The 21,299-nt window shown below is 38.3% G+C and overlaps 2 protein-coding genes and 1 pseudogene across 2 annotated transcripts in view; 1 reads left to right on the forward strand and 2 right to left on the reverse strand.

The window, feature by feature from the left end:
* Window positions 1-7,951: 7,951 nt before the first annotated feature.
* Window positions 7,952-8,022, reverse strand: LOC139957802 (U2 spliceosomal RNA; annotated as a pseudogene).
* A 623-nt stretch (window positions 8,023-8,645) lies between these two features.
* LOC139980202 (G-protein coupled receptor moody-like) lies at window positions 8,646-12,285 on the forward strand. The gene is made up of 3 exons (XM_071991681.1): window positions 8,646-9,113; window positions 10,841-11,456; window positions 12,068-12,285. Exons 1-3 carry the CDS (start codon window positions 8,796-8,798, stop codon window positions 12,283-12,285), a joined length of 1,152 nt encoding a protein of 383 aa, XP_071847782.1. The 5' UTR covers window positions 8,646-8,795.
* The window catches only part of LOC139980194 (uncharacterized), a 35,503-nt gene continuing 24,319 nt past the window's right edge, over window positions 10,116-21,299 (reverse strand). Inside the window, exons 13-20 of the mRNA XM_071991667.1 lie at window positions 21,072-21,299; window positions 18,191-18,290; window positions 17,475-17,551; window positions 16,751-16,885; window positions 16,131-16,262; window positions 14,854-15,002; window positions 14,036-14,171; window positions 10,116-12,981 (exon numbers count right to left, since the gene is read on the reverse strand). The exon at window positions 21,072-21,299 is cut by the window's right edge and continues 203 nt beyond it. Of these exons, the coding sequence (XP_071847768.1) occupies window positions 12,913-12,981; window positions 14,036-14,171; window positions 14,854-15,002; window positions 16,131-16,262; window positions 16,751-16,885; window positions 17,475-17,551; window positions 18,191-18,290; window positions 21,072-21,299 (1,026 nt within the window). The 3' untranslated portion in view covers window positions 10,116-12,912. The remainder of the gene's footprint in view (window positions 12,982-14,035; window positions 14,172-14,853; window positions 15,003-16,130; window positions 16,263-16,750; window positions 16,886-17,474; window positions 17,552-18,190; window positions 18,291-21,071) is intronic.

A 21,299-nucleotide genomic window follows, 5' to 3' on the forward strand; every position in this document is an offset into this window, starting at 1 on the left:
TCATATTCGAAGCAGAGAGTGAAGGCGATGATCATTCCAATATTGAACCGAACGTTGAGGGTGGAGCGGATGTGTTGGAACCGTATCAGTTCGAGCCTGTTCAACGAGCCGAAATTGAAGCTCCACAACATATCGAAGAAGAAATCCGTTCGAAACCATTGCAAGGAACATACAACGTGGTAAGAATTTATTAACGAAGCATTTAAAAACAAAATCCAGTCCATTTTGTGCATGTGTTGTTGGAATTCGCGGAACTCCCTAAACCGTATTGTGCGTTGTGTTACGGTAACTTACAACCCATATGTAGAGTGTGTAGTACTAGTAGGGTTGGTTGCATACTGAAAGTTTGGCTCGGGGATGTAAGTTGCATTATGCAGCCATGCTAGGTAGGCAAATGTGTTATTTCATACTCATTATTACTTGGCTAGTACTTTGGCCTGGAGTTTTGCAAATCAATTTTCTGAAACAAAAGAATGTTTCATGATACATGGAAGGTGTAAAATCACAACAAATTTAACCATAACTGTACATTGTATGCCTGCTTGTTATTGTGGACATCATGGGCCAACATTAATACATTTTGAACTTTCATAATTTTTTTCCCAGGCAGTACAGATACATAGCCTACGGTCAACAGGTTCAATGATACTTGGGGTTCCTAGCAAGACACGTCAGGGTTGTGCTACCATCATGTGCAGTCCAAAGGACCAGAAGTGATTTTCCAGCCAATGGTCATTACACTGGATTCAAGTTGCCAGGAGAAAACCCATTGTATAAGAAGCCTTGGTTGAGAAATTCCTCCAGAAACACCTTTTCTAAACTACGATTGTGTTGGATTATCAATCCGTCAGGGTTCCCTCAGTGTTGATATATTGAAATTCAAGACTTTTAATTCAGGATGAAATGGTTATTTTCCAGACCCAACATCAACAATGAAAGAAAAGGCATGTTTTGAAGCATTTGGACACAAGTATTGGTGTGACCGTGATGTCATATAATATGTGCATAAGGGAACGGGCATTGACCTTTTTAGGGCCATTTACCTCCCAGACGTTTGATTCGTACCTTTAATCTGGAAGCCAAAATATCCATATCACCAATGATATTTGACAGAAAAGTCATAATAAAGACCAATGGAGGCAGCAGAACTCTTGAATGTTTAGACTTTGTTTCTTCAGCAGCAGTTGGTTTGTTTTGTAGTCTTTCTTCAAAAATTCAGCAGTACACCCTGTTAATGGTCTTTGATTGTTTTAATGTGATGCTGTGTTTCACATTGCCCATCAGTGTTGTACGTGTCGTCGTGCTTGGGTAACATTTTTGCATGTGAGTTACTTCGTGCAGTGTTTCTTGGTTTAAATATCCCTTTATTGTATTTGCTTCTGGATTATTCTAATTAATTTGTCACAAGAACGATTGATAGCGATGGACATGCAACTGCTTTGTAGGCTTTAATGTAAGTTGTTTTCTTTTAACCTCCTTTGATGTCACAAATTACATTAGTGTAATTTAAGAATGATAATGTTCATGGAAAGTACAGTTTTACTTTTATGTCATATAATACAATAGTAGTAAGTAGTAAGTTAAGTCTCGTCTATCCGACATGCTCAGTGATTAACCTCCGCCACGTATCACGATCTTGCGCAAGGTTTATTGCTTCTTCGAAATTGTTAATATTAATGTCCTTGAATTGCGATTTTATTTTTCCAAGCAATGTAGTCACGGGCCTTCCAACTGGTTTAGCAGTTTGTCTCAGTGCTTCTCTTAAAGCAACCTTTGCTGGAGCGTCCTCTTGGAGTCTTGCTACATGACCGAAAAATCTCAATCTTCTATGTGCGACTATCGATGACCAAGGTGTTTGGTTGGTTTCGTTGTAGAGCTCATCATTTGATAACCAATTATTATTGGTCCATCTAATGTTGAGAATATTTCGAAGTAGTCTCCTTTGAAAAGTGTCAATTTTGCGATCAAGATCCTTCGTTGTGCCCCGCAGTTCGCAATTGTACAAAAAAATACTCTTTAATAAAGTCTCAAAGATCCTAAGCTTAATTTTCCGGCTTATGTTTTTGCTTTTAAAAATGCTTGACAGTGTGTTGAAAGCACCGTTGGTGATACCAATTCTTCTGTTAATGTCTTCTTCGGTCCCCAGCAAGCTTCCAACATATTTACATTTCTTCCAACTGTCATTTCCTTTTCTTGTGATTGTAAATTTCTCAGTTTTTGTGCAATTGATTTTCAGATTTCTTACTGCCAGTTTGTCAGAGACTCGTTTTTCGATGTCTTGAAGTATATGCTGACCAGTTGATGCCCAAGATCATATCATCCCATATCATCAGCGTATTGTTGGTCCACTGTGAAAAAAGAATTAGTGGTGGTAGTGCTGTAATCATGATCAACTAACTGCGATGGCAGGATAACTGCATCGATATCATTATCATCTGATTTCATAGAGTTGGCTAGATAAGTTATAAAAAATAGTGCACTTGCACTATCTCCTTGTGGTGAACCAATGTTAGTGTTAAAAGGAAGTCCTAGTTTGCCCTCTAATTTGACGGTGTAGGAGACGTTATCGATTAGTAGTGATATCAGGTGAAGTTCGTCGTTGTCCAGAACCTGTTCTAGGTCAGTTAGCAAGGATCCTCTTTGAATTGTGTCGAATGCCTTGCTCATATCTAGCATCAATAGATTTATAGTGTAACCTATATAATACAATGATTGTTGTTAATGTTAGTTCAGATTGTCCAGAATGACTGTCTAGAACTGATATTGAATAAATTTTGTTCAATGATTTAACACTTGAACTATGTTGTGTGAATTTTTGGCTCTGTGACTTTAAAATAAATCGCTTTGAGATTTAATTAAACACCCTTTGGAATAAAATCTTTTTACCTACCTATTTTGACCCATCCCCATTACCCCCACTCCCCAAAAAATGGTTTTCCTGGAATAGGAATAAAAAATAATTGCTATAACTAACTGATCCAGCATATTCCAGAAATAAATTGGGGCACTGAGATTTGTTCACAAGAAGATGTAACCCATCGCTTCTGAAGCTAACCACATAGCTTATTAGTATACAATAGAGCAATGAAGGGGGTGTTAATTTAGATGATACAGTAAAATCTCTTCGTCTATTGCGACTTCAGTGTAGTAACGCTAATACTATAGTACTACGAGTGCTCGGCGCGCTACCTCCTAAGGATCGCCACTTGCCCCAATGGAGGTTTCCTGTTCCCCGATCTGGTCTTCAAAGTAGTTTTTTTGTGTGGATTACTTGACAGAAGAATGACTTTTTTATGTCGAACCGTTAAAGTCCATTTGTTTTATTTCATAGCAAAAAGGAGGGATCGTAGTATGCTTCCGTGAAGTGTTCGCTTCATTCGGAGCTGCATACTGGCTAGGCCCAGTGAAATCGGCGCTGGTGTTGTAATGTAATGTAAATAAAATCTTATATAGCGCACTACGCGCGATGCATCTGTGCGCTTTACAAACAAACTAGAAAATACAATGCCATAAAACAATAAAAAGAAAAAACAGTAAATACAAAATACCAACTACAGAAATATACAGGACTATGAGATCGAAAAACTAATAAAAGTACTGGTGCAGCGAAAAGCGATAAAACAGATTGACTACAAAAACTACAATTTGAATGCTAAAAAGTGAAAATTCCAATTGAAATTAGAACCTAAAAAAAAAAAAAAAAAAGAACAATATAAAACAGATATAAACAGGAATATGAGATCGAAAAACTATTAAAAGTACTGGAGAAGCGTAAAGCGAAAAAACAGAATGACTACAAAATCTACAATTTGAATGCTAAAAAGTGAAAATTCCAATTGAAGTTAGAACCTAAAAACCAACACGACAGAACAACATAAAATCTAAAAAATCCTAGAAACCATCATTTGTAGTGCTCTTGAAAGAGATGTGTTTTAAGGTGTGACTTGAAGGAGGTGAAGTTCGTGATCATCCGAATTCCGGGAGGCAGCTCGTTCCAAAGATCAGGTGCGGCGACCGAGAATGCTGTAGGGCCATAGTGCTTCTTATTATTGGTGTTGCGCGGAACGAGAGTGAACGGCTTAGAGCGAAGGGCGCGTTTGGGTACCCGAGGTGTGATCAGCTCAGACAGGTAAGACGGTGCCATTCCGTGTATGCATTTAAATGCAGTAATTAAAATTTTGAATGTTATGCGTTGGTGTATAGGTAGCCAATGTAGATCGTGCCAATGTAGTGTTGTGCACTAACTTGGTCATAATCGCCGTGTTTTTTTCGTCCTTCAGCCATGGATGAAGGCTAATTGCATGGGTAATGATATTTATGCAGCCCCCAACAACACAACGGACCGGCATTTCTCTCGGATAGTTTACAACAGTTGTAAAACAAACTTGAAATTTCTAACGATATAGCGTATATACAGTGGTTGTTCTCTCAGTGTAAATGTGCATGTATATGGAACGGTATGATCGTCGCGCATCCGATACATGCCTGGGCTTTGCACTTGTGTTCCTAACATGACGTCATCATTGTCTTGTTGTGAAATCGCATTCTCAGATATCTATTTTCGGATGCGAAGTATCATTCCGCCCCCCGCTCCGCAAGTCAGAAAACCCCTTTTTCATTTCCAAATGAGAAAAAAATCTCATTTGGAGCACCAAATTGCATCTAATGCCAGGTGAAAATGCACAATTATATACAAAATGGAGTGGGTGGGTTGAAGTGTGCTATATTGCACCAAATTGCATCTGAGGCCACCTGGAAATGCAAAAAAATCCAAAGGGGCGGGGGACACCCCCTCCCCTTAGACCCCTCCCCCAGGCCGGCCATCAGTCTTCAGCCCCCCCCCCCCCCCCCCACTCAAAAGTACCTTCCTACGCCACTGGGTAAAATACTGTGTAAACCTTGTCTTCCTGAAAAACGAGTAAGGCAGCTGTTTAGAGAAATGTCTATCTCTCTTATAACAGGGCTAGGGCAAACTGAACTGATAGGACGATCTTTCACACATGTCATTTTCTAGTGCTCTGATTGGAAGAAATTTAATTCGACGTATGTCAATTTCAGGAAACAACAGGCGTCAGCTTAAGTTCAATGCAAATTGGTATATATCAATTCCGACATCCGGAACACTACTTTAGAAGCAGCTGTTACTATGTCAGTTTGTGACGTCAGGTCTTTAGCCACACCCATACATCAGCGTAACATCTACTTCTAGTGTGTGGTAGATGCACGAGTGTTAGAAAAGATAAGTTAAATCTGTTAGCTAACTGAGAAAGTATCTTAATTTGAAGAGCAAATATTAGCCAATACGACTTGTGTATAGTAGATACATTACCAACGCCATGTAGGAAGGGACTTCATAAGTAGCTGTAGGCTGACCTACCTGAGGTGTTCAGAGGGCGAGTTCACCTCCTCACTCCTCCCCAACCCCCCCCCCCCCAACGGGCCCACCACATTTTGTGATAAAACACTATCAAGTGCCCCTAATCACAAGTAAGAAGGTACATTTTGTTAATGAAACACGCATTTCCTGTCATATAAATTAAAAATGCACTTTTGTTAAGAAATTGAGGATATTTTGTTTGTTTGAATTATGGCATTTCATTGACATACCGTACAGAATAAACAGCTGATCCATCCCGTCTAGGAGCTGTCAGTTCATTTTGTGGATTGATTCCTCAAATCAAAATCACACAATTGCTGGCATGCACTTCCTCTCGAAGATTCTGCTCCCCCCTCCTCCTCTCACCTTTACTTCAACCCTTCATATTGAACTTACCTCAACTTATTTCATTCGCCGCTACTGATCTTCAATAGATATCAGCACTCGATAGGTGAAAATGACCTTCAATAAGATCAATGCATTACCTCACTTGCAAGACTCAGATGACTCATATTTGACATAGCGTTTGTATGCAACTTTGTACTTATTGTCAGGAAGAAATTGTGAGAAATTAACAATGTATATATCAGTGGCGTACTAAGCGGGATACGTTGGGCGGGCTATCCGCCCTGGATACCAGTCAGGGGGTGTCATGCTACAGCCCTCCGAAAAGTGAATATTTTGTACTAACAATAGGAAAAATTAGGATCCATTCACTTAAGAATGAGAATTCCTAAACATATAAGCAGTTCAAACAAAGCTTTGCCAAAGATAGCACCATTTTGCATCTATGCCACCTTACATATACAAAACATATGTCCAAAGGGAAGGAGGACACCCTTCCCCCTTAGACCCCTCCGCCATGCAGGACAACATCCCCTGTACAATGGGAGGATCCGCCCGGATCCTCAGTAAGATCCGCCCGGATGCCAGTAAGATCCGCCCGGATGCCAACTGTTCTATAATTGCGCCACTAATATATCTAATAAACAATAATGAGGTACGGTGCATCCTTTCCAAATAAATTATGACTCTTTTGCAAGGAGGTAGCAAAATGAATGTGTTGTTTGGCAACAAATCAACACGCACAGAGGTTTGAAACAGACAGACAATAATTATGCCTTTATGATCGGTATCGATATATGTACGTTTTTATAATAGCTTGCAACATATTAAATTTTTAATGGAACTAACTAATCAGATGTTCTGTCAGTCGGTCATCCCGGTATTTTTTTGTGTTATTTTCGTGACCCGAGTTCAAATCGTAGCGATATGGCGTGGAAATAATGAATGCGGACGGTACTTGTATACACATACACTACACGAATATGCCTAAATATTGTGCATCGGCGCGATCCTCTAACGATAAAAATAACCAGCCTCTTCAGAACACAGAAAGAGGTGAGCAAATGCTCTACGCAAAGACCGCTAGGCATAAGAATGCCCGAAAAAGTTGGTTCACTTCATTTTGACGGTAAAGGCTATACGTATTGCAGCGTTAAAGGATTGGTTCAGGTGTTTGACATGTCTATTTTGTATGAAAGAGCACAAAAAGAAAAAAGGACAGTGAAGAAACTACCATAATAGCATGCTCTATTAAGGAGATATGACACTTTGAAGGTATCAAAATTTCTTTGAAAACGACTGGTGTAGAAAGACTTACTGTGAGGGTGTGATGTCACATCCTCACTTCCTTAACATTTGTGAATACATTTCTTTAAAAATTATTTACATTTTTTAACACATTTGAAAATAATATAATCAAAAATTCTTCAGATGTTTAATCAAATACTTCCTTTGACAAATATGAGATCTCCTGACATATCTTTTGGTTGAAAGTCATGAAATTTCACAAAATATTTAGAGAAAAAACAAAGACTTTTCAGGAATGTGAGAATGTGACATCACAGCTAGTCAGATTTCAGCAGTTTCTACACAATCTGATAAAACTTTACACTTGAATATCTCTTTAACCGAAAAAGATATTTGAACAGTTTTTTCACCATTGTGTTTCTTTTATTGTCCTATTTCATATAACATAAACATGTATGACAACTAAACCAATCCTTTAACGTATACGTCTAGTCAATTATTGTTTCGTATCCAAACCTTTGTTAGCTCCTACATTTATGAATAAACAATTATCCTAGTGCTAATGAAAAACCCATATATTGGCCCACCTTTGGCATATAGAATGAAGGAAATTGACCATCTTCGAGAAAACATGTTGGATGGTATTTGTATGTGACACACACGCACGCACATCTGCAATTCACTCCAAACTATACACAGTATTTTTACTCCAGTCACATGACATAATATATGCAAATTTTTGCAGGAAGTGACGTTCGTGCCACCCGACTGAATAACCACAAGCTCATGTCAAATGACGTAAAGTAGAATATCTCTCAAGCTAAATGACAGATCTATTAATAGAAACAATCTATGAAACTTCTTTTCAAGAAAAAGTCATCCAGGAAAGAACCTGGGCACGAAAACCAAACTACCGAACGACTGATCCGCTCTCAAGCCCAGTCCCCTTGCATCGGGACCGTGACTGTACATGTGATCATCGTCGGGTAGCCATTCCCCTCGAAAGGGAACAGATACTACACATGATCTTAGCCAAAAGGCCGAGAAGCGATCTATTAAACTAGTCATTATTGACAAGTTATCAACTGTTTAAAGTGTCAAACAGTCCTATAGAAACGATATTGCATTCCCCAAAGTTAAAGCAACGAAATTTTGTTTCGTTAAGAAAATTTTGAACTTTTATGCTTCTATAGTCTAAATATTAAATATTTAATTTGTGAGTAAAAAAAATTCAACTACATTATCTAATCGGCTTTGACCTAAACTTCAACTTGTTAATTATAGTTAACATTATCTATACCTCCATCAGTATCAATCATCATTGGTTGGGATGATATATACAACAACCGATCAAAGGTTTACACTTTCAAGATGTTGAGAGCAGCTGTTTCTACAAATCTGAACGATTTTTCTCGTTTTGTTTTACCCATTCTCTCATTACCTACGTCATTAGCTGCTAAGAGATATCCTAAGTATGTGAGATCTCCCTAACAACCCAACCAATGATAAGATGCGATACGAGGTTGATGCGCAATGTGTTATAACTTGAAGTTATTTGATAAGGACTTGAAATCTTACAACATATTAAGTGAAAGACAAGAAAAAAGAAAGAAAATCAAAAGCAAATCATGTTTTCAAGTTCACTTTTTTTTTAGAATGTTTTCAGCCTCTGATGTGTGATGACTGCACATGTTGTAGAATATGTAGTACACGGTACATTCTTTGGTTGTTAACTTAAGTATAGGCTGTAATAAATACGTGCTACCAAACACACATTGAAGTATTTGTAGTTTTTACAACTGAATAATCATAAGAAAAAAAAACCATGAAGGAAATTTGTCCTGCTCAGGTCGCTTACTTTAATTCCTCTGAAGTGCTCTCACCCACTGAATACCACCAGAGTATATTTCTGTTTGTCATCGAGTTTGGGTATCTCTTCGTGGTCATGGTAGTAGCAGCCTCTGTCAATATATTGGTGATGATCGCCATTTTACGAATCCCGATGCTTCGTCGAAACAAAAACAACATCCTGGTTTTGAATCTGATTATTATGGATCTCTGTACTACTCTAGGCAGTATGCCATTTGCGTTAGCTGACTTATTCTGGACTGGTTATTTCATATGTCACCAACTTCTGTGTCGGGTGAGTATAAAGTTACTGCAGTTAATATCGTACGTATAGTATAGTGTACATATAGAGCCTATGTTATTGTGTGCGTGGGTGGGTGTGCGCTCTTGCGTGTACTTGTTTTGTTTCTTACTGAGGACTCGAACAAAGGAATTCCAGGTCCTCACATGTCATTAGAATCGTCATGTCCTCAGAAGAATTTTATATTAAGTGCTAAGGTTAGGGCACGGATGGTTTCGGACAATGAAACCAAACAAACAATGGGGAATGGGTTGGTGGTAAAGTGGGGGTGGGGGGGGGAGGTTGGTATCAGACAGCCAGCAGTGGGGGTGGACGTAGTTTGCTTTTGTGTATGGACATTTTGCAAAGTTATGCAGTACTTGGTTAAGGCAACGATAGTACTCCTTGCGATCAAAGGAATGTGGGTTCGAGTCCTGGTCGGATCATTACGTTGTAACCTTGGGTAAGTTCTTGATCTCCGTTGCCTCTTTTCACTACGTGCAAAATGGGTAGATCCTGCGGTGAGGTAACTTTTACATATTCTCCTGTACGTACTAAATGCGTACGTTGTGTATTTTTGCCGACTCTATAAGGTATATGTGGATTGAAAAGTTTCAATCTGACGATGGACTGAAATAGTTCACTCTGAAATTTGATAAAGTCTGCATTAGCGTCTTGGGATCTCTGGATACACTTAAAACACATCCAGCGAATTTGTCGATATAAACTATATGTCGTAAGGTATCAAGTACTGGAATTTCAATCAATTTTTACACTGAGTATTAAGAAATTGAATGGAGTATTACATTCAATCGAATCAATATATATATATATATATATATATATATATATATATATATATATATATATATATATATATATAGTTGAGTCAATTACAAGTAATAAATTAAGAGTTTAATTAGATCGAAACGTGAAGTAATTAATAGTACTAAAAACGCTTTGAAAGAAGTTTCTCTGACTCAAGAAATCACGATTTTTATATAAAAGAGATAGACATAACTTCCATTAGTGTATTATCTAAACTCTTCATCATCTAAAGTTACAATCTAATAGTATCTGTGTATGCAACATTACAGTTTCTCTTTACAGTCAAGAAAATATACGTTTGACCTAAATATTTATGTCGGAGAATTTCTCGCGTAATATATCCTGAAAATATTAATAACTATCCACCTACTCTTGTTAATGATTTTAAGATTAATGATTTATGATAAAAACATGCCAAAAAGGTCAATTAACTGCTTGCACATATATAGTAACATATTCTTATATATCTTACATCACTAGCTACCGATATGACATATATGATATATGACATATAAATTTAATATAACTGAAGTGAATAGGAATCATATATTTACAAACACTTCAATGGTGCTCTAAATGTGTCTATACATCTCCCTCACACCATGACCATTAGGTTAACTTGGTTTAGTTCAAGTGAAAAAGAAAATTGAAACTATGTAATTCGGAATAGTAAATTTCGTAACCTGCCATATATCAATTTTTATTTATTATTTCAATTCAACCGATCCAACACTATGATGACGTAATTTTAATATATATATATATATATATATATATATATATATATATATATATATATATTATTGAAAACGTAATGTATATATATGTATATATTTATTTATATGTATGTATATATTTATTTAGTCTTAATGAGGTTAAATCTCCTGTTCATCACCACCCACTATTTCCTGCAGGTTCATGGATTTTTTGCTCTTCTCGGGTGTTTTGGGAACTTCTCCGCCATAGTATTGATCTCAATATACAGATGTATCAACATTGTCACAGGTACAAAGTTTACAATCCAGAAGAAACATCTCATCATCATGATCGCTATTGGCTGGTTATGCGCATGTCTGGTCACTATGCCCTCAATCAGCGGTCTGACGTCATCCCCTGCCTACACCCTCGGTACCCATCACTGCACCCCATCATGGGGAGATTCCTGTGCGTTCTACACCATATGCATAGCTATTATGTATCTTGGAACCATCCCTACGCTGATTATTTGTTACGCCCTCATTCAAGTTGAAGTTACCCGGAGCGCTGATCGAGTCGGTAAATACATGAATGAGTCCTGTCGTGCCGACAGCCCAATGGATGACTCAAATAATGGCAGGAAACTAACAGTTGATGAAAGAAATCGCGATTTTACCGAAACGAAAGGTAACGATAAAATGACCAGTGCAATACCGACGATTTCGGAAACCATGCAGTCACGTGGTGGAGGGATATGTCGACGAGGAAGATTCAAAAGTAAAAGGACGCCACCAAGAAGAATCAAGCGTACAGATCGCAAAGTTGCATTGGCAGGTAGAGTACTCGATTTCATACCCCCAGCAAGGCATGTTATGTTGAATCAGAAATTTGAGTGATGTTTATGCATGTATTCTTATTTCTCTAGAACGCTCCTTTAATTCTCAATCAGTGATACCGTTCGGCTTCCGCCTCAGATTAGGTCTAAAATCTACAGTGCATATATTCATCAAGTTTTTTTTGTATGAATTGTAATAATTGTTTATATTAGTTCAAATTATTTTCGTGCTAACATATATCCTTAATTTAAGATTTCCGAAGACTTGTCTAACAGACTACGAACATTCACTACTACTAAGTAATGTCACTAAGAAAAAATTATGAAATTTCATTCCATTGGATGTAGAACTTTCGTAAGTTCATAGTTCAACATGATGTGGTATAAATATGTCCGAGGATGAGATTGGAAAGGGAGAGGGGGACTGGTTAGGATTCTGAAGATGGAGGAGAAGGGTGTGGATAATTTTCGCAAAATATTTTCGGACGATAACTTTAATCCATTAAACTCAACTAACGATCAATAATAATCATTTTCAATTAATATTAATATTAAGTCATTAGTTCTTTGTTTTGTTATGATCATTCTCATATTTGTTTTCTTTTTCCAGCCATGTTACTCATTTTGACAACAACAGTATGTTGGACACCATATTTCATCGTTCACTCTTGCCGCTTAAAGATAGATCCAACGCATGCGCAGCAGGTATTTGCCATGTGGGTAGCCTACACCAACGCTGCATTAGACCCTATCATATATACAATATTAAACACGAAGATCAGAAGAGCCGTGTTACAACAGCTCCACCTCTCGCCAAGATGTTGTTAGAAGAGTCTTACCACTTTGAAGATCTTTCTTTGGAAGGCCTTTATTGGAGTATTCCGGTCTCTTGAGTGCGAGGGAAGGGTGGGTGGGGGGGGGGGAGAGTGGATGAACTTAAATCTGGCCATTAATTTTAGCACCATCGAAGCCTAACGTCGAAGATTAAAACCAGGAATGACGCTCCGTTTGATCGTACTTCTTCCAAAGGGCACAACGAGCAGCTATGACGGATAATGACGGATATATTTCGAATATGGATGTGTGGTGGTCGGGAGGGGGTTTGTGGAGGGGGGTGCGGTGGAATTTTTTATCAACTAACAGTGGAGAATAAGTTTCTTTTCCAATTGTGTGTCATTTGTCTGACACCGGAATATATCCCTGTAACAATTTGATCCGGAAATCTTGTATGAAAGTTTTCTGTAGGAAGATATACTACAGGCTCGTCAACATCATTTTACAGACTAATTTTATAGCTGCCAGGAAAGCCACAAAGGGTGAAAGTGTCGACATTTTCCAGCTCCAACCATGGTGGACTGAGGTCATTGCAGATACTCTCTATGTTTGGCGTTCCATAAACATGTCTTCGTTGTCCTCGGGGTACGTGGATGTGGAAAGAGAGATGAGATAAAGGTTCTAAATCACGCTGTACTCGTCCATTTCCAGAGAACTTGCGATGATCCCATAAGACAAGAAATAATGTTCCTATAACATGAACGACAAAGTACGGTTATATATATAAAACATTCGTTGATGAAATTGCAGTTTAAAGTTTTATCTGTAGCTGAAATCAATTTTCCTTTTCAAGAATATTTACAGAAAATATAGCTAGTGAATAAGGCTTTCTTCAAACTTTTATTTATGTTTATTATCTCTAAAAGACTTCAACAAGTAGGTTATTCTCCTCAATGGTCCAGATTAATCAATATTCGTGGTGACTAACTTACAGGGGCGCCACCACCACTTTCCTAAGGGATTGGGGGGGGGGGAGATGGTTTGCCGTCGATTGTGAGGGCCCTAACGGGAGGGCTTGCCACTCACATTTGAGAAATTTAGGTAACTTGGAGGGTGCTTACATGTACTATGAAGCAATGTTCTGATTGTTTATTGTCTAGCGAATGTACATGTTGTATCATTATTTACTGTACACTAGCATATAGTTATCCCCCCCCCCTCTCCACCCTGATTTTAGACAATTGTACCATATACTAATGCAGCAAATTAAATATATCCTTTAAACTTTTTAAACTGCTAAAACGTCGTCGAAATACCACGTACGTCAGCGTTCTCTTACAGTACTACTTAGAAACGTATCAAACGTCTCTGCGTCAAATTTCGATGATATGTGCTAATGTTTTCTGTAAGGCAGTTTCGAAATTTGACAATAGATGGGAGCGATAGCGGGTGGGGGGGGGGGGGAGGACAAGAAGTGTTCAACCAGATGTACCGTGGTTAATTAAGGGTCTCATGTGGAGAGGCCCGGGAAAATATATGAGAACAAGTTAGCGCTGCGCAAAAACTTATTTCCATACTATACGTAAGGAAAGATGAAATGCGCAAAAAGGTGTGGAGTGGGGGTGGGGGTTGGGGCGGTGACCTAATTGCTCCCGTGCCCCACCTGACCCTAGACGCCTCTTCCTCGCCGTACAAAAGAAAGACGCTACGTCCCTGTTACTACTCATCAAATATGCTCTATTGCAAAGCAAAATAACACATAAGCCTGAGTTTTATTAATGATGGTATGAATATATAATTTTACCTGATTTGTTAAGAACAACTGGTTTTGCTTTCTCATGTTCTTTACTGTATCGAAGACATTAATGTTTCCTTGCTTCTGGAGACGATCAAATTCACTTCTGACTGCCATAAAGATTCCACTCCTGCCAACCCCATCTCTAGCAAAAAGGAATACAAAATATTACTTGGCATTTATAATGTTAGTTCGTTCGTTAGTATATGTTATGTTGTGTTATGTTGTGTTATGTTGTGTTTTGTTGTGTTATGTTATGTTATGCTGTACTATATATGTTATGTTGTGTTATGATTGTGTTGTGTTATGTTATGTTATGTTATGTTGTGTTATGTTATATTGTGTTATGTTGTGTTGTGTTATGTTATGTTACGTTATGCTGTATTATATATGTTATGCTGTATTATGTTATGTTGTGTTATGTTGTGTTATGTTATGTTGTGTTATATAATATTGTGTTATGTTATGTTATATATAGAGCTGTGGCAGAGTAGATTAAGGCGGTGGCATTTGAAGCAATGAGGCTTAGCAATCGGAAGTTTCCGGATTCGGTACCCGGCCGAGTCATTGTAAGGGGTCCCAAGATCTATCTACGGTTTTCCCATATGGGAATTACTTTCTAAAGTGAAAATATCCCAAATTTGAGCAAAACTGTGTTTCTCCCACATTTGTGGTCGCTTATAAGCGTCGTAAAAATAACTACTGATTATTATTATATATGATTATTATTATATAGTCTATGTTAGGTTATCATGCATGAACTCATTTTAATACTATTTTAATAAGAAATATTTACGGTGTCAAAGTAAAAGAATCTTTCCACTCACATACAATGAATCAGAAGAGGACCTTGGGTGTCTCCTCCCTTGAATGATTCAGAACAGGTTTCCTTTATAACATTTACAAGTAGTTCTAAATCCTCTTTCACAGAGCTTGGCCATCCAACTAACTGGTATTGCTCAACATTGTGAGAACCCTGCCAAACAGTAAAAAACAAAAGAGTAATAGAGTAAGAGAAAGAAACAGGAAAAAGAAAAGGAAGATATCCTGGTCCATTATTAAATCAAAATACCTCAAATTTATTGTTTTTTTAAAGAGGAAAGTCGTTACGAACTTATTATGGTGGGGGGGGGGGGGGGGTCCGTGATTTGTTTTTTTTGCGGGAGGGGGAGGGGGAGGTGGTGTCCGTGAAGGCAAAGGAGCCCGTCAGGGGGTCTCCGAAAGTATGTTAAATTCGACATTTCAATGACTTAAATGCCCGGTCAACTTGAGAGTGTCATCATTATCAAAGACCACGTATCCTCTATTGACTTGACCCCAACCTCAAACATGGTGGAGTTGCGGTCATCGGTGATCTTCCCTCTGGCTGATGGTCCGTGAGCACCTCGTCATTGTCCCTATGGGGTCCGTGGGTGCAATAACAAGCCCGTGAAAACAGGCAGTTAACTATTCAAACACTGCATTTACTAACAAGAAGCTCTCATTCAACGTATAGTGCCGCATATATAGACAAGTCATTCTCAGTAATCAAATGCTTTATAATTAAAGACGAAAGGTATACCATCCGTTTACAAAGTGATTAAGTGACTTAACACTACAGCCAAAGGATTCTTCCCAATGTTTACTATTCGCTGGGGTCAATTATGTAACAGGGCCCCTCTTTCCCCTGTTAATATATCCCATGTTTTCCTGGCCCACTATATTTTCCCCTGTCCCCCAAACATTGACCCCGGGTCCGGGATTGTATCCCTCTACTTCCTTCTCGTCAGGCATGGGGACAGGGGTGAAGAGGTACCCTCCCCCACCCAACAACGGAGCACATTGTGCACTCCTGTCACACACACGCTTGGTAAAATTCCAATCTCCACCCGTCCACTTTTGTCGGTAAAATATCCTGTCCGAAACACGAGCACGTCGGCCCTTTACATCCCACCCACCCCTCTTAAGCGACTTATACTAATAATACGTAGCTTATGAGTATTATTGACATTGCTTTCGTTAATTCGATCTCTATGTATTTCGTTAATTAAAGGAGCTGTCTGTGATCACTGAATTTAAATACTGTTGTTTCTATAGAAAGTAGTAAGAGTATACTCTGTGTGACCTTTGACCGGTACTTGGAGAGTTTAAACTGTCTATGGATGTACTGATCCGAGATCTCTGTACTGGTGCATTGGGCTGTCATTTTACCGTAATGAACTGAGCCATTATCAACCCAATACTGATGACACTGCGTCTGGATAGGCAAGAAAAACAAGACACAAAAAATATCCAAAAATGAACACTGTAGAAATGATGAAGTTCCTTTTCTAAATTGACAAAATATAGCCATTTGTATCTCGAAATCAATTTTCAATGCCTTTTTGGTTGTTGCATATTTAATTTCAAGTATACATTTTGTGTTTATTAATTTGATGTAAACATTTTCCTCTCAATATACACATATCCAACATCCTCTCGCTTCATATATATTCCCCCCGCCCCCGCCCCCGCCCCCGCCCCCGCCCCCGTCCCCTCCTCCTCTCAATAAACTGACCTTTACTTACCCACTTCTTTCGATTCTCTATAGCTATAGCTATGCATGATGGCATTCCAATAAATAGCCGAACATAAATGATATTTTGATAGCTTTCTTTAGCTAAAGTGCTTTGTTAAGTTATAAATGACATCCTATCCCCCCCCCCTCCCTACATGTATGACATTTTGACAGATCTGTATACTCACTTCTTTCGAAATGGTTGTTTCGTTCAGCATTATTATGGTCGGACATTTCCAAGTGTACACAAGCTTCCAAAAGTCCTCGAAGGTCTCCGGTAATGGACTTTGCGTGGCAATGCATTCATATCCACTGTTTGGGTCCTGAACAGTACAGACAATACAGAAACTTTGAGTTAAGGTCAAATGTCATCCTCCAGCTCCTCTGTGCTTCTCTGTACACCCCCCTCCCCCACAACGTGCGCCGCTCTATCCCCAACTGCCCCCATCTTCCTTATAAATTGGCTTTGGCTTAAAATGTCGGTCATATGTATACGATAGATTATTTTACACGCATGTTGAGTTAGCCATACATCAATATGATTTCTATGGCGACTATATATATATATATATATATATATATATATATATATATATATATATATATATGTATGTATGTATGTATATATATATATAGGAATAACGGAAAAACTGTTAAACAACTATGCTGCATTTAGAGCAAGGCTGGATCTCGAGTGAGATACAATAATTGAATTATGTAAGTGATTGGAAGTAAAACAGCCAATCACTATATATATATATATATATTTATATATGACGATTTTGTTTGCAAAATACGATAATGCCGCGCCATACCACTTTGCGGACTGAGCTGTGGCTGACAATATTGAATGCAAAAACAGTTTAATCAAAGAAAGAAATCAAAATGTGGTCAAAAACCAAGAAAACTTACAGTATAGAGAGTTGCATTTATGTACTGTTTTCCTCCCAATTGCCCTTTCTGTTCTAAGCTGGGTCGAACGTTATCCGCTGTACGGAAAAGTAAAGAACCAAATAGAAATGATAAAGTATAACTATACAGTATATGTAAAGCGTTCACGCTCTGTTCCGACTTCAAATATATAGCCGTGATTAACCGCCATTGAAGGTTGTACGAAATTTCAAACACCAGGATTGTTACAGAACTGTAATATGCACTGGTGTAAATTCATTAGCAAGTTTTTCCTACGAACTACGAAGAATCGAACCCGACGGACGCCAAACGGGCAAAATATATTTAGGTTTCTCCATGCACGCACAAAGCATAACAACTGAGGAAACAGCTCAATATGTCATTTTTTTGCGAATAAAATATATACAGCTGGTAACGTTTTGACAAGAAACAGGTTTTCCCAAGTGCATTTACCAATGCACGGTGCAATACAGTAGCCCCACCCCACCAGACCTCACCAGACCCCACTAATGCCTACCCGACCACACCCGACTCCACCCTCCCTTTCTTTGATTTTCGTTAGTAATAAAGGGTTTTAGCAAACATGCCTTCCAAATGGTAATATCTAGAGAGAATATTTGTGTCTTTTCCCGTTGCAACTTTAATGCCAACGGGTTACCCCCAGTATACCTTCACCCCACCCCAAATTCTTACCCCTCAATGGTTTGTTTACTTACGAGGAACGATAGCACGAAATCTGTTCTTTCCAGCGTTAATGTCTTGCATTCCAATCGCACTTGTTCCGTCTTGGATTGAATTCGTCTGTTGTGTCAACAACTGGAAATTAATGATAACTACATTTGATTATTTTGAGGTAAAAATTCCTTTCGTCCAAACAGCTGACCAGGCCTGGAGCTGGAAGTTTAATGCGTAGACAGGAATTCTGAGTTGGAGGGGAACACACAATTTAAAAAGTGGCATGTATATGAATAATTTACAGGAGACGTACAAATCCTCTCTCCTTTCACTTATGAACTTACTGTACACTTGATAGTGTCACGAGGATGGGGGGGTGGGGGTGGGGGTGGGGGCACAGTAGGCTTTATGGTGGCCCCTTTCTCGTACACACACACCCCTTGCTTGCACATTTTTTCAAACATACATTCACTGTTTGCCCTTTTGTGGTATGCAGCTTGAGATAAAAGTTACTCCACCCTAACCTAAACCGGTGAAAGGAACTTGTTTCTGTTTGGGACATAAAGGCGTGGGGACAGGGGGTAAGGGGCCGGACAGTGTGGCAAGGGGGATTGGGGGTAAGGGGGACAGGGAGTTCGCCAAACATACTTTTTCAGGGACGAAACTGGGGCGGCAAATAATCACACTCGCGCGCGAAGTGTAGTATACTGTGGTGAATGTAGTTAAAAAAAATGAAATTGTATAGCGCCACTTTGCACCTAAGTACCAATACCGAAATAATACATTTTCAAAGGGAGACCCATTCCCAAAAAGGATAACAACCAAATCTGGTGACCCCCCTCCCCCACCACCACCCCCTATAATTAAAGTTGTTCACAGAGGCGGGTAGAGCCTACATGGTGGTCTGAAAATTCGTAATCAATGTAAGCGTTACTTCAAGTTCTCTGACTCATCTTTGAAGTTTTGCCTACTGATACCACGGAGGCAGACTAAACTGGCCTGCGTGCCAGCATCGACCTGGCGATTGTCAAGTTGGGTAAGATGAAATTATTTAGATGTCCAATATTGTTCGTACAATCGCTCTTTCTGTTCCAGGTATTTAAATATTTCAAATAAACAGTTTCATTGCCGGACAGTAAATACAGTGTTGTGAGATAATACATTAAAATGACAAGATTTGTCAACATGCACTATTTGATAGCATCTTTACCACAGAAAATAACTCAAGTATTGAATCACGAGAAGGTCAAACTATGTTTTTTGGACTTACTCAAGTCATCGATCTGTAGCTGAAGGAACATTAAAACAACACAACATGCTTCTCATGGTATACATTCTATAATAAAGAAGTTTTCTAAAGGAATGAAATACCAGTGAATGTAAATGATGGTTTAATTTTAATAAATAATAAATATATAATAATAAATAATAATAAAAATGAAAAAAAGATAATATATTTTTTTTTAAATGGATAAATAAATTGATGGCTTAAAAGTTGAATGATATTTTCTGCATTGTTATTGGTCAAAACCACATCTCCATGGCGATTAACATGGCGAAGAAGTTTGTGATTGCATCTGGCAACAGCAAAATTAGTGATGTCATCCGGGCAATGGAGTTGTATTCTGTTTTCCCTTATACGAAGAACAACTAATTTATCCTCCTATAGGAGACTAGCATTTATATACTTATTATAGTAATCACTTAGTTCAGGAAACTCTAAATACAGAGAACGTTAGCAGTTTATAGGCCAATGTCGTCCAAGTGGAGCATAATTGCAGAGAGAAAGTCAAGAAAAAAGATAAGAATAGGCTAGTAAAGCCTTGAAAGAGATTTGTTTTAATGACATCATGATCTTTTTCCCTGGTGTAAAAGAGGATTTACCCCGTCTATAACTGGAATGCATTAAATTAACCATGTCGAGAGTTGGCAATTACAAGTGTTCGACCTTAAGAGAGAGTGGGTTTTAATTTTTTCTTGTCTTTCTCTTTTTGACAAGATAATTATTTCATTGTCTCACGGAAATATTCCCTTTGCATTGTGAATTCTTTAAAACAATTTAATGGTATCATTTTGAGGATTTTCCTCTCTCATTCTATAGGCTGGAGAGTATAACTATATAGCTGTCCGTTTCACCAATCATTTAAATAAACGGGTTTTTCTGGTGACGGACGTTGATTGCTTACCAACACTGCTGAAAGTTTTCTGAACATTTAGGTCAAAATTACATCCTCATAGTATTTTGTATCGCGAAGAGGTTAATAATTTGTAAATGCACCTGGCAACAGCAGAATGAATCAAATGTCATCAGCTGGGCACTAATTCAGCTGAAAATGTCTTTACATCTTTATTTTTATTTTTTTTAAATCATTTATGTGCAGAGGAAAATATTATTTCTACAAAAATGAAATTCTAACTACAAATATTGACAGCTACTGTATAAACAAACATTCCAAATGTATCATGTTTTATAGGGATATGTCAACAGAAGTATAATAATAGCTTAAAGGGTGTGAAGACTCGCGCAAAAAGAAACGTCTAATGCCGGTAATTTGACCTAGTTTCAAATGAGGTGTAACAGAAGTGTTAGACACCACCATCGATCCCAGAAAATATATACACACACAGCTTGCTACCGTCGGTAGCAATGCATTTAATTAAACTACTCTGATGTCAACCACTTCCTGGAGTAACTGAATGTTAAGCCAGTCAAAATAGGTAACTAACATTCAATCAACCATATATTGAGTTATGAATAAGATATTGCGATGGGGATCTCAGTAATAGTGTGGAAATCCCACCCCCCAACCCCACCCTCTATCACATACATTTTACTATGTCTGCCCACAAAGTACTGGTATATCAGATACTTCATGTGTCAAATTTGTAGTAATAATTGTAGCAAATGCATAATGATCCTACCTTGAATTCCTCCACCAACTGTGAAAAATCTCCTTTTCTTTCCCAGTGATAAAATTCTACAAAATCAGTTCTGCAGATAGGATTGGGTTCACCCGTTTCAATCACTATTCCGTGTGTGTATTCCGCGCCGATGCCCTCCTTGCACACCCTATCATTATCACGTGTTGACCAAGTGGGTAAATCGTGTTTTATCGAAGAGCCACCAGCAAACTCTAACTGGTCATTGGG

Source organism: Apostichopus japonicus, chromosome 2 (assembly GCF_037975245.1).
Source record: "Apostichopus japonicus isolate 1M-3 chromosome 2, ASM3797524v1, whole genome shotgun sequence".
Classification (NCBI taxonomy): Eukaryota; Metazoa; Echinodermata; class Holothuroidea; order Aspidochirotida; family Stichopodidae; genus Apostichopus; species Apostichopus japonicus.